Source organism: Anabrus simplex, chromosome 4 (genome assembly GCF_040414725.1).
Source record: "Anabrus simplex isolate iqAnaSimp1 chromosome 4, ASM4041472v1, whole genome shotgun sequence".
NCBI lineage: Eukaryota > Metazoa > Arthropoda > Insecta > Orthoptera > Tettigoniidae > Anabrus > Anabrus simplex.
The window spans coordinates 417820456-417835230 of NC_090268.1; the positions used below are offsets into that span (position 1 = coordinate 417820456).

Below are 14775 nucleotides of genomic sequence, written 5' to 3' on the forward strand. Positions count from 1 at the left end.
TAAACACAAGTAACATAAACAAACAGACATGTAAAAACAATATTCTTAGTTAAATCCTCTGCAATGGAAACAATAACTATCAGAATCATACAGCAGTAAATTCTTACAAACTAAAGACCTATTCATGATGAAAATTAGATGTAAACATAACAGAAACACAGAAGCTTGAAGTCAGATTATACATCATACATACATACATACATACATACATCATCATTATAGACCGTTATGCCTTTCAGCGTTCAGTCTGCAAGCCTCTGTGAATTTACTAAATGTCACCACAATCCTCTATTTGTAACTAGTACTGTGGCCTCATTTAGTTCTATACCACTTATCTTTAAATCGTTAGAAACTGAGTCTAACCATCATCGTCTTGGTCTCCCTCTACTTCTCTTACTTTCCATAACACAGTCCATTATTCTCCTAGGTAACCTATTTTCCTCCATTTGCCTCACATGACCCCACCACCGAAGCTGGTTTATGTGTACAGCTTCATCTATCAAGTTCATTCCTAACTTAGTTTTTATCTCCTCATTCCTAGTACCCTCCTGCCATTGTTCCCACCTGTTTGTACCAGCAATCATTCTTGCTACTTTCATGTCTGTTACTTCTAACTTATGAATAAGATATCCTGAGTCCACCCAGTTTTCGCTCCCGTAAAGCTAAGTTGGTCTGAAAGCAGACCGATGTAAAGATAGTTTCATCTGGGAGTCGACCTCCTTCTTTACAAAATTCTGTTGATCGCAAATGTGAGAGCCATGAATTAGATTTACTACACCTTGATTCAGTCTCACTATATCACCATCCTGGCAGAACACACATCCTAAATACTTGTTCCAGCTTTGTATCACCAATCTGACATTCAATTCTGCTGAATTTCTTACCTACTGACATCAATTTAGTCTTCGAAAGGCTAATTTTCATACCATACTCATTGCACCTATTTTCAAGTTCCAAGATATTAGACTGCAGGCTTTCAGCACAATCTGCCATTAAGACCAAGTCATCAGCGTAGATTATACAGTGGGATAGCTCCATGGCTAAATGGTTAGCGTGCTGCCCTTTGGTCACAGGGGTACCGGGTTCAATTCCCGGCAGGGTCGGAAATTTTAACCTTAATTGGTTAATTTCTCTGGCACAGGGGATGGGTGTACGTGTCGTCTTCATCATCATTTCATCCTCATCACGACGCGCAGATCGCCTACGGGAGTCAAATCAAAAGACCTGCATCTGGCGAGCCAAACTTGTCCTCGGACACTCCCGGCACTAAAAGCCATATGCCATTTAATTTCATACAGTGGGACAATTTACAGTGATGGAAATCCGGGAATCTGGGCTAGCCATAATATACAACACAGTTTACAATGACCACATTAGCATCAACAATGTAATTGCAAAATTCCAGCTTATTATATAGTATCATATGGTTGATAAGACAGGTATGAGTGAGTTTAAAAAATTAGTTATGATTGGTGGAAAATGGTAAATAAATAACAAAAACCTATTGGATGGGTTTAAGGCAATTGCTGAGGAATGTGAGAAAAGGCACTGTATATACCTTTGAAGGTGGTAAGAAATGGTCAAGACCCTCTATATTATAACAGAGAAATAAATAATAATAGGTGCAGGTTAGAAAGTAATAAAGAGTTAGGACTGGTTGTGGAAGTAAGGAGAGATTGAAGGAACTTACTAGGAAACTGAATTTAGCAAAAAGGTCAGCTAAGGATAACTTGATGACAACCATAATTGGCAGTCACATGAGTTTTTAGTGAAAGATGGAATGGTATGTATATGTACTTTAAGGCAGAAACAAGATCTAGGAAGGGCATTTAAGAAAAAGTTAAATGAACAAACGGAGTGAATATGTGAGGATTTCAGAAAGCAGAACTATTTATTCAGCAGTATTAAAGGATGCTGGATATAAGAATGGTAATCTTGACGTAGAGGAGCTGACCAACACTAGTAAAGTACTCAAATGTACCTATGATAACAAAGATATTTACAAAAAGATACAAAAGTCGAAAGCTAAAAATAAAAATAAAAAGCAGTTGGAACCGATAAGATTTCTGGAGATACTCTAAAGGCAATTGATAGCCATATCTTAGTACTTATTTGATTACTGTCTGCAAGACACAGCTATACCAAATGAATGTAGAGTTCCTATATTAGGCTCAGTGTACAAAGGAAAGGGTGATAAACACAAAGCAGATAATTACACCCCAGTCAATTTGACATGTGTTGCAAGTAAGCTTTCGGAAAGCATTCATTCTGATTAAATTAGACATGTTTGTAAAATTACTCACTGGTTTGTTAGAAGGAAATTCAGGTTTAGGATAGATTATTCCAGTGAGACTCACATGGTTCCAGCAAGATATAGCAGATATTTTAGATTCAAAGGTCAAATGGATATGAAGATAAAGTTGGAATTCAAGAAGACAAATCAGGGTAAATATTAATTTACAGAAAGAGAAATTAAGGATTGGAAAATTTAACATGAGAAATGTTAAAAGAATTTCCAACTTCTCTGAATGAAATGAAAATCCACAACCTGTTTCCAGTCATTTGACTGGGTCAGGAATGGAATGAATGAAGCCCCCATCTAGCGGCGAGGATAAAAATTGTGCCAGCTGCCGAAGCCTGTCACACTCCTCTGGGGCATTGATTGATGCATGACAGATGAAATGAAATAATACTGAAGAGTGTTGCTGGAATGAAAGATGGCAGGGAAAATCAGAGTACCCGGAGAAAATCCTGTCCTGCCTCCGCTTTGTCCAGCACAAACCTCACATGGAGTGACTGGGATTTGAACCGCGGAACCCAGCGGTGAGAGGCTGGTGCACTGCCACCTGAGCCATGGAGGCTCTGAAATCCTTTAAGAAAAGCTACGTAAACAATGATAGGGATCTGCCACCTGGGCAACAGCCCTAAATGCAGATTACGGGTGACTGACTGATGGTGAACATTGAAATGAAGATCAAAGTGTTTGCAGAGAGCTGGTGGAATGACAGGGTACAGTGGAGAGGCTTCTATTCCAAACAGACCCAGCCAATGGGTACAGACATGGTACACAGAACTGATAATTACATTGTGAAGAAATGCTTATCAAATGTTACAAGTAAAAGAGAATGACGTAGATCTTCAGCCACCAAATGACAGCTGTCCATAGGGACATGATTAGGTCTCACTGAAGGAGATGCACTACAAAGGAATAAAAAGTGCCTTGTTACTAAGAAAATCAAGTTACTATGGCAAGAAAAGGCGGCAGCGGCGGTAACGACGACGATGATTACACATAATTAAAAAGCTTCGCTCACCGTTGGTGGATTGGCAACAATGACTAAAATGGAATAGGATTAGTTGGATTCATAGGGTGCGCCATTAACATAATTCCAGCAGATTTTAAAACATACAAAAACCAAATGCAAACTGTCTCTGAAGTGGAAGAGTCCTTTTAGGACTCACATCTAATTCAGCACCTTCTACACACAAGTTCACACAACTAAAATACGACATTAGCATTATGTTGTTACTCTCAGTAAATGAAGAAGTTAAAGTAACAGTATCATTCCAACAACTCTGCTACTCACTGGTATTTATCCACCTTCCTCTCCTTATAAGCTTGAGTTATTAGTTTATAATATCCACTAGCCAAAACCTGAAGACACTGACGAGTGACATCAACCAGATCGTGTTGATAATTAGCTGAGCCTTCTAGTAAAGGTGCAGCTTGTAAGAACTCATCCCACACTACTTGTAGATCAGTAGTGTTATACCAGAACTGAAAGAATAAGCAACATTCTTAACTATTTATACAATCGCTACATCCAAATACAGTGGAACGTCAACTATCCAAACCCACATTTTCTTTGCTCAAGTTTTTGTGCATTCCTTTTGCAAAAGAAGTATTAAAGGTATTCAATGAAAGAGTAGTATACTTATTTCTCTCTCACACAATATTATACAGGGAATACCAATCAATTTCTTTAAAGATAATACAGTATCTACTATAGCCCCTTCTTGGAAACTCCCATTAGCAAGTTCCTTTCTTCTTTACCGAAAATCACCTGAATTCCGTCGGGTCAGATACATTATTCAGTACAGTACAATGGCTTAAGGTCTCCTTTCTGGACTGTCCATTGTTGACTTACCTAATCAGGAACAAATGTTTCAGTGTAGAAAAGTTGATGGGAGTGTCATGCTATGTTGTGTTGTATTCAGTCTATTTTCATAATGCGTGCATTGTACACTGTGAGGTCAAGTAAACAAAATTGCAATGTGCTAACAATTGATACATATTTAGACAAGGAGTGGATCTTCTCTAGTAACATTGGAAAAACAACCATCTCTGATATTAAGTGAAATAGCTAGTCGTTTTTACGTCGCACCGACACAGATAGATCTTACGGCGACTATGGGACAGGAAAGGGCTAGGAGTGGGAAGGAAGCAGCCATGGCCTTAATTAAGGTACAGCCCCAGCATTTGCCTGGTGTGAAAATGGGAAACCATGGAAAACCATTCTCAGGGCTGCCGACAGTGGGGTTCGAACCTACTATCTCCCGAATACTGGATACTGGCCGCACTTAAGCGACTGCAGCTATCGAGCTTGGTTTAAGTGAAATAAAGAAGTCATTTTACAACAGGCATCAAATCTTGAAATGAAGGATGGTTCTGTAAAAAAAAAAAAAAAAAAAAAAAGGAAGAAAATCTGGAATTACTTCACACAATAACATGCCGCATCATTTCTATTAACCTTAGCAATACCAAGGTATTTTGAATAACATATAGGGCCTACTGCCAATGAAGCGGATATTTTAAGGCCGCTAAAAATATATACAGTATTTACTTATGAATGATAATGTTATCTCTTACAGAAACAATGTGCATAATAATAGTAAACAGAAATATAATTTGATACCTTTAAATAATCAGTTCAATTTAATGCTCATCATCGGGTCCCCCTTCAGTCGCCCGGGTGTGGTTGACAAGCCTCCTCCGCTCCTTTCTGTCCTTCAACTTCTCCTGCTCCATTACTTCTGCCACATCCAATCAGCTTCTCTAATGTCCTTCCAAATCTGATCCATCCACCTTCTTCTTGGTATTCCAACTGGTCTCTTTCCCTTAACTTCTCTTTCTAATTCCCTTCTTGCTACCCGTTCATTTCCCATTCTTTTTACATGTCCGAAGCATCTCAGCCTTGCCTTCGGTATGTTCTGTACTAACAGTTCTACATGTAGCTCTTCTCTGATTTTAATATTTTGGATTCTATCTTCTCTTGTCTTTTTAACCGATGTTCTTAAAAATTTCATTTCTACGGCTTGGATCTTACTATCTTGTCTCTTATTAGTTACCAGCGTTTCTAGTCCGAATGTTACAATTGGTATGAAATATGGTTTATATAATTTTGTTTTCTTGGGTACTTTGTTATCCCATAAAAGCTCTCTGACTTAGTCCGCCTCCATAGCTAAATGGTTAGCGTGCTGGCCTTTGGTCACCGGGGTCCAGGGTTTGACTCCCGGCAGGGTCGGAAATTTTAACCATCCTTGGTTAATTTTGCTGGCACGGAGGCTGGGTGTATGTGTCGTCTCCATCATTATTTCATCCTCATCATGACGCGCAGGTCGCCCACGGGAGTCAAATCGAAAGACCTGCATCTGGGGAGCCGAACTTGTCCTCGGACACTCCTGGCACTAAAAGCCATATGCCATTTCATTTTTTCCCTGACTTGATGATAAAATGTTGTACCTTTAGTTAGTCTGTTATTAATTTCAGGGTTAATTTCATTGCTTCCATTAATAATGCTACCCAGATATGTAAACTGTTCTACATTCTCTAACCGTTCTCCGTCTATGTTCACTTGGCTTCCCTTTTTCTCTTTTCCACAGTCCAAGACTACAGTTTTCTTTTTACTAATTACCATTAAAACCTTCTTCAGATTTTCATTCCAAATATCCAGTCTCCTTTTGTACTTCCTTTTCTCCCTTTCCCCAAATCACCACATTATCTGCAAATACCAAAGCATTCACTTCAGCACTATTGATACTCCGTTTTGCACCGTTTTATGATTTCATCCATCAATATAATAAACAATAATGGCGACAGTGCACTTCTTTGCTTGAGACTTTTCTTTTTTTATACTAGGTATAAAATGTTTAAGAGTCACCACTCCCCACTTGTAGACTGCTTTTACTCTCATGATACAACACTTTTATCTTGTTAATTAATGATTTTGATACATTCCTTTTCCTTAGGCATTCCCATACATGTTTTCTCTTAACTATATCATAAGCTTTTTCCAAATCTAAAAATACGAAGACGATTTCCTTGTTCCTTTCCAAGTGTTTGCCATTATCATTCGCACTGTAAATATTGAGTCTATTGTTGATCTATTTCCTTATCCAGTTCTTTCTTCACCTTGTTCCTTTCTTTTATTTCTTGTTTCATTTTGTCCGTCCACCACAGTGTCTCCTTTCCCTTACCTTTTGCTTTTGTTTTCCTGCATACATCAATTGCTGCTTCCACAAATGTCTGTATTAAATCGTCCCACTCTTCTTCTCCATTTCGTATTTCTGTGTTGGGCAACTTCCTTTTTATACAATCTTGGAATGCCATTCTTTTATCCTCCTCCTCCAATTCCCAAATCCTGATCTTTGGTTTCTTCTTCAGTACAATTTTAGGGAATTTTACTTGTTTTAATTCCACAATTAACAATCTATGATCACCTTCCATACTTTCACTGGAGATTATCTTCGTATTCATGACGTATCTTCCCTATTCTCTGGCTGTTATTATAAAATCGATGACTGTTCCATACAGTCCATCCCAACTATATCGGCTGATCTTATGGCTATTCCTCTTCATAAACCATGTGTTCTTTATTATCAGGTTATTTCTGATACAAAAAGTCCAACAGTTTCTCTCCATCTTCATTTCTATCGCCATACCCACGTGGGCCCAGAACATTCTTGTATCCCATCCTATCAGTTCCCACATGGGCATTCAGATCTCCCATTTTCATGATCCCATCTCCAACAATATGTGTTTCCGGTTCACTGAGCAAATCATCTTTTTCTTCCACGCTATATCATGCCTGTGGAGCATACACCTGTACTATATTCAGTAGTTCCTTTTTTACATGTATGTGCATTATTAATTCTTTCATTTACATACTCAACTTCAGCTCAGGTTCAACATTCTGATTCACTCTAAATCCCACTCCATTTCTTTTCTCTTTATGGTTACCTATCCAGTACAAGGTGTACCCTTTTCTTAGTTTCTTCATTCCTTTCCCTTTCCATTTTACTTCACTTAATCCCAGGATGTTGAGTTTTCGTCTCTCCATTAGGCCAGTCAATTCATTTTCCTTCCCATTCATTGTTAAAATATTTATTGTTCCAAATCGAGTTTTGTTCTCTGATCTAACACTTGCACAAACATCAGCATTACCATCATACTGTGCAACTGTAGCCAGAGACTTGTCAGTTCCATTTCCATTTTTAAACTTCCATCCGAGGCTTGTATTATAGTTGAAAGCAAGTACAAATTTACTCATCTGCTGACCTGCTAAGCCTAACACATCTGAGGAATTTCTTTTGGGGTTTACTCCCTTAGCCTTTGAAGATCCCTCTTCTCCACAACGCAGAGAGGATGGGTTGCCTCATCCACCATCTTCGCCATTCCGAAGGTCTCCTTCTCTGCCTAAGATGCTGTTGAGTTCTTCACCCATAACCCTGGGCATGAGTTCCATGTTATACCCCGTGAGACTGGGTCCCAGCCTGAACTTAGCTCTCCTCCACGCCGGCCTACCGATGTGGAGGATACCCACCCCCGCAACGTGGATGCGCTAGATAATAATTACTCAAGTGAAGGATAGGAACGGTGACCCTATGTCCCTTGAGCCAGGTTAATGGTTGTGTATGATGCCACAGCCAAGGGCTCACAGGAGTGAAAACTGGATACATAACTTTCTTCACTCTTGTCCTGACATTTACAACAGATCGCAGTTTTCTATCTATGTTTGCCACATTTTTCTTTATAATTGTTGCAGATTACTCTTTTGCTCACTTTGTTGTACTTTTCTGTTTTTGACAGGTATTCACTGGTATACAAGTGACTATGACCCTTACCACCAAGAACTTGTTTTCCATCAAATATCTCCTTGATTTTTTACCCAAGAATTTCCTCCACTGTTGAATCAGTAATGTTGTAACATGTTGTACAACAATAGTCAAAGTCCTGCAAGTCCTGTACCACACTAGAAAACTGACAGGCAGAAAACCAGACATATTACTGTATTTGATCACACAAATTACCAAGAGGAGGATACTTCATGACCACCTCAACACACAAGGGATATTTCTTTAGCAATGACAACTATTAATTACAACCAATAAAAAGAGAAAACTGGATGGACGAGTCAAGGCTTGTTGTACTGTTGTTGTTGTTGTTGTTGGGAAATTATGTTTTAACTTTACTTTATTATCACTTGTAATGTTAAGCTAGTAGTAAGCTCAACTTATAGTAGTGTAAGCCACAGTGTTAAGCACTGGAAATATTTAAGTTGTGTGTGAATTTGTGTATGACGGTGCTGGATTTAGAATGTTAAACTAGTAGTATTTCTTGTAATATTTCCTTTCCATGGAATTGCTTGTTGTTGTTTTGTCATTGTTGTTGTTGGGTAAGTAGGTTTTAACTTTACTATATTATCACACTAGTGTAAGTGACCGTTGCTACCAGGATATCAAAATCAAAATCAAAATCTCTTTATTTGCAAATGAGGTGTTTACCTCGGTGGCAAATGGTACAGTTGCGATGTATCTGTTAATAATAATAATAATAATAATAATAATAATAATAATAATAATAATAATAATAATGAGGTACTGTGTGATAGGTTGCATACCACTTTAATATGTGTATATGATGCAAGAAACAATAGTTTTGCTCCCCTGCCGTACACACAACAGTGTTGCCACTAATAAACAAACAGCCCTCATATATTTGTTTCTTAGGAATACTTTCAATGAAAATATCAGAACAGAAACACAACTAGGCACAAGAATTCAATTCAGACAATAAATAATATTTTCATATTTTTAAAGACTGTTTATGTATTTAAAATTTTAAAAATAGAGAAAGTCAGTGTAAGGTAACCCCAAGTGGTATAACTAGGGTTAAGTACCGTATTCCGTATGTAGGAAACTGCATTGTAATGGTAACATTATCTTTAAGAAACCTTCACATTTTATGCACTTTGTGGCTTTTGGGTTCAGGTATCTGAACAATAGATTATCCAAACTATAGCTGATCCCAATAAGTTTGGATAATCGACGTTCCACAGTAATATTTTTAAAATCTTGTTTTTTCACATGACACTTACACGTTCTTTCAAACTTAAGGCCGGTCTGGAAGCTATGACATGCTTGTCACTTATTGCACCACCACTGACATAGTTGTAAACGCTATCCTAGAAATCAATAAAAAACAAATCATGCAACATACCATACACATGCATTTTTCCTCATGCAAGTTACTTGAGACAAGACATACTCAAATACACAGCTTCATGGCTCTGAGAGAAATTCACAGTGAAACAACATTTACCGTTAAATGATCAAACTATGAACTTCCTTTTGTTCACATTAATGCTATTTGGCTAAGAGGCACTGAAGAAACATGTCAAATGTCTAAGTTGTTTGGTGAAGTATAAGAATTAAAAGGAACAGCTTTCTGCTTGGAATCCATACCTCAAAGTGTTCTAGTACAATGTTATATGCTTTTAAAAGGAATAATCGCCATCACAAGGTTAGATCAGCTCTAGCTTCTGCTTTACCCTCTAGGGAGCGGTGATGAGGGTACAGAGATCTGGAAGTCAAGTAGGGATGACATAAAAATGTTAGTGTTGAACTGTAGAAGTATTGTAAAGAAAGGAATAGAATTAAGTAATTTATTAGATATATACTTACCAGATATTGTGATAGGAGCTGAATCATGGCTGAGAAATGATATAATGGATGCAGAAATTTTCTCACGGAACTGGAGTGTGTATCGTAGAGATAGGATAGGAATGGTGGGAGGGGGAGTATTCATTCTGGTGAAAGAAGAATTTGTAAGCTACGAAAACCATGTTTTAAGGGCCTAAAACCAACCGTTATGGAGATGTTGGCACCACACTACCCCTGCTCTAGGAATCGGATAAAAGAAATGAACTGCCATAACCATGGCAACATCAGCTCCAGAATTCTAGAGCAGCGTAATTATGCATGTACGTTTGGACATAGCTGCCAACCAAAATTGGTACACATAAGACTTACTATCTGGAAAAAATATACTGTTGTGTAAGGCACTCATAGGACTCCTTTGGGTGGGGATGGGAAGGGGGTGAAGTATAAAAATCTTACTATTGTATATATAAAAATGTGAATATGTGTGTGTGTGTGTGCGTGTGTGCGTGCGCGTGCATATGTGTGTGTGTATGTGTGTGTGTGTGTGTGTGTGTGTGTGTGTGTGCGCGTGCGTGCACGCAAATGACAAATCTCCTCCTGAACCACTGGAGCAATTTCAACCAAATTTGGTACACGTATTACTATCACGAGACGAGCATTGTGGGGGTAAGCTATCCCTAGCGCCCTTAAGGAGGGGGTTCAGGGGGGTTTGTTATAAAAATAATGGAGAATAGTGTCGTATATATAGTTTTCGGGGTCGCTGAGTTGAAAAGTAATACTCCCTCTGTTATGTGGGGAGCGAAGGGGGGGATGTTGGGGGGTGATATATAGAAATAATTAAAAACAGTTTCGAATCCATAGATTTCAGGGTCTCTGGGATGAATAGTAATACACCGGATTTTTTACAAGTCCAAGTGGGGGGCGAAGGGGGTGAGATATAAAAATAATCGAAAAACTATATATAAAAATTTTATTTTCATTTTCTCACTATATATAAAAATGTGTGTGTGTGTGTGTGTGTGCGCGCGCGCGTGCGTGCGTGCGTGCATGCATGCATGCGTGTAAATCACACATCTCCTCCTAACCCACTGGAGCAATTTCATCAAACTTGGTACACTTATCAATTAGTATCAGGAGACAAACCCCATGGGGGTAAGACACCCCTAGCACCCTTATGGGCAGGGGATGAGGGGGGTGGTATAAAAATAATTGAAAACAGTGTTGAATCTACGAATTTTGGGGTCACTGAGATGAATGGTGACAATCCAGATTTTTTATCTCTTAGGGGTGGGGGGCGAGAGGGAGACAGTCTCATTGACAGTTGAAATCCTGTACATTGTATCTATAGTGTGATGGCCAAATACATAGAGTTATCACTTATTAATTTTTGACAGGATCAAATACTTCCCAGTCGATTCGAGCTTCCATAAGGACGAAGTTTACTCGAAAATTAAATAATCTAAAACTTGAAATCAAACACATCTAAATAATTCTAAAACTACATAATAGATTGTAACATATCAATCTGCAAGTTAAAAAGGAATTCTATAAAAATTCACTTCACACATAAATAACTGGTAATGCAACTCTTAAAAGGTAAATATTCAGAAACTATCCGGGCAACGCCGAGCACTGCAGCTAGTGGCTGATAGAGTAGGCATGAGGTAGTTTTCAAAAAGTAACTACGATCAGTGGAAAATGGTAAATAAAAATGTAAACAAACTCTGGGATGGGTTTAAAGCAATTGTTGAGGAATGTGAAAATAGGTTTGTAACTTTAAAGGTGGTAAGGAATGGTAAAGACCCCCACTTATTATTACAGAGTAATAAAGAGACTAAGGAGGAGGTGCAGACTGGAAAGAAATAGAGCTAGAAATGGTTATGGAAGTAAGGAGAAATTGAAGGAACTTACTAGGAAATTGAAACTAGCAAAGAAGGCAGCTAAGGATAACATGATGGCAAGCATAATTGGCAGTCATACAAATTTTAGTGAAAAATGGAAGGGTATGTATAGGTACTTTCAGGCAGAAACAGGTTCAAAGGAGGACATTCCAGGAATAATTAATGAACAAGGGCAGTGTGTATGTGAGGATCTTAGAAAGGAAGAAGTATTCAGTCAGCAGAATAGGATAATTTCCACATAGAGGAGGAGACTAATGCTAAAGAAGTATTAAAATTTACATATGATTACAATGCCATTTACAATAAGATACAAAAGTTGAAAACTAGAAAAACGATTGGAATTGATACGATTTCTGGGGATATACTAAAGACAACGGGTTGGGATATAGTACCATATCTGAAGTACTTATTTGATTATTGCTTGCATGCAGGAGCTATACTAAATGAATGGAGAGTAGCTATAGCATCCCCTGTGTATAAAGCAAAGGTAATAGACATAAAGCTGAAAATTACAGGCCAGTAAGATTGACATGCATTGTGTGTAAGCTTTCAGAAGGCACTTTTTCTGATTATATTAGACATGTTTGCAAAATTAATAACTGGTTCGAGAGAAGGCAGTTCGGTTTTAGGAAAGGTTATTCCACTGAGCTCAATTTGTAGGATTCCAGCAAGATATACAGATATCTTGAATTCAGGAGGTCAAATGGACTGTATCACGATTGACCTCTCTAAAGCATTCGATAGGGTAGATCAATGGAGACCACTGGCAAAAATGAGTCCAATTGGACTAGACAAAAGTGTGACTGAACAGGTTGCTATATTTCTAAAAAAAGATCTCAGAGAATTAGAGTAGGCTACGCTTTATCTGACCCTGTAATAATTAAGAGAGAAATTCCTCGAGGCAGTATTATTGGACCTTATGTTTTCGTTATATGATATGAGTAAAGAAGTGGAATCAGAGGTAAGGCTTTTTGCAGATGATGTTATTCTGTATAGAGTAATAAATAAGTTACAAGATTGTGAGCAACTGCAACATGACCTTGATAATGTTGTGAGATGGACAGAAGGCAATGATATGATTAAAAGTCAGGTTGTGAGTTTCACAAATAGGAAAAGTCCTCCAGGTTTAATTACTGCATTGATGGGGTGAAAGTTCCTTTTGGGAATATTGTATGTATCTAGGTGTTAATATAAGGAAAGATCTTCATTGGGGTAACCACATAAATGGGATTGTAAATAGAGGTTACAGATCTCTGCACATGGTTATGAGGGGGGTTGTAGTAAGGATGTAAAGGAGAGGGCATATAAGTCTCTGGTAAGACCCCAACTGGAGTATGGTTACAATGTATGGGACCCTCACCAGGATCGCTTGATCTCAATTGGAAGTCATATTTTGGTCATGCTAGCCCGGCAGGGCAATATAGCAAGTGGAGATGCAATTCTCCCCTAGTACGTCGGCACTGCATTGTGCTTATCACATGTATGGCTTGCAGTCATGTCGCTACCGGCGTGTTAGCCGGCCAGTGTCTTGGAAAAGGTGCGGTATCCAACTGATGAGCCCATGCTGCACTCTGGGCGAAACACTGGTAATTTTTGACGATTGAGTTTCCTGAATTTAATTTTTTGCTATCTCAATCAGAAGCCATATTTTGAGCAGCTCGATTTGTTGTGGGTGATTTCTGACAAAAGAGCAGCGTTACAAAAATGTTGCAAAGTTTGGGCTGGAAAGAATTGGGAGAAAGAAGACGAGCTGCTCAACTAAGTGGTATGTTGCAAGTGATAAATATCATTGTGGATTCGTATTGAAGATACTATATGTAGGATGCTGCTGCTCACTGTTAAATACCCTGTGGTCTTACATATTGGTGCCAGTCACTTGTATCCTTTCCTTAGACTGCCCCCATGTAAATATGTTAATGTAACCTTCGTAAGACATACCCTAACATTTTGACGCTGTTATCCTTCACAACTGGTAATTTACAGCCAACGGCTGATATGCTGGTATCCATATTATCACTGAACATTGATTATCCCTACTGCAATATGTCAATATTATTTCTTAGTAATTATAATTTAAATAAAAATTAGGTACCACATTTATGCCTTGAGGTAGTATTGTGACTGATGATGCCTTCAATGAAAGGTGAAACATGTCTCATTTGGAAATAAAGATAAATTCCTAACTGTTTAAAATTTTAATGTATCGAATAAGTGATATTATAAACTAATTAGCATCCTACATAAGTGGTATGTTCCAAGTTGTCAGCGGAGAGATGGCGTGGAATGACATTAGTAGACGAATAATTTGAGTGTCGTCTTTAAAAGTAGGAAAGATCATAATATGAAGATAATGTTGGAATTCAGGAGGACAAATTGGGGCAAATATTCATTTATAGGAAGGGGAGTTAGTGATTGAAATAATTTACCAAGGGAGATGTTCAATAAATTTCCTATTTCTTTGAAATCGTTTAAGAAAAGGCTAGGAGAACAGATAGCTAATCTGCCACCTGGCCGACTGCCCTAAATGCAGATCAGTACTGATTGATTGATTGATTGATTGATTGATTGATTGATTGATTGATTGATTGATTGATTGATTGATTGATTGATTGATTGATTGATTGATTGATTGATTGATTGAGAGAAATGAAGTGGCAAGTTAATGAAGAAGTTCACTATATTCCTCCTACAGGGTCAAAGAGAAGAGCCGACATTTAAAAAGATGTACACTGCTTTAGTGTCGAATCCCCACTACATTTTGAAAGAGACATTGAACATATGTATTGAATAGGAGGACACATTCCTTTGTAAAGTGAAAACCGTCAATACGGAATGATTCCAATATCCTATATATGACATTGAACAGGCGATTGAGATTGACACATAAGAGGGAAATATTTATGAACCGTGTCTCCCATATTTGAACAAATAT

General features: G+C 38.0%; 1 protein-coding gene across 9 annotated transcripts in view; it reads right to left on the reverse strand.

The window, feature by feature from the left end:
- Naglu (N-acetyl-alpha-glucosaminidase) overlaps positions 1–14775 on the reverse strand; it is a 306046-nt gene that overhangs the window by 68347 nt on the left and 222924 nt on the right. For 6 of the 9 annotated variants that reach the window (XR_010859862.2, XM_067145901.2, XM_067145900.2 and 3 more), the window contains 2 exons: positions 9378–9464; positions 3588–3778 (listed from right to left, as the gene is read on the reverse strand). Coding sequence is in view for 8 of the 9 variants with exons in the window: in XM_067145901.2 (XP_067002002.2) it covers positions 3588–3778; positions 9378–9464 (278 nt within the window). In the remaining variant the exon portion in view is untranslated. The remainder of the gene's footprint in view (positions 1–3587; positions 3779–9377; positions 9465–14775) is intronic. The other 3 variants (XM_067145906.2, XM_067145908.2, XM_067145902.2) reach the window with 1 other exon arrangement.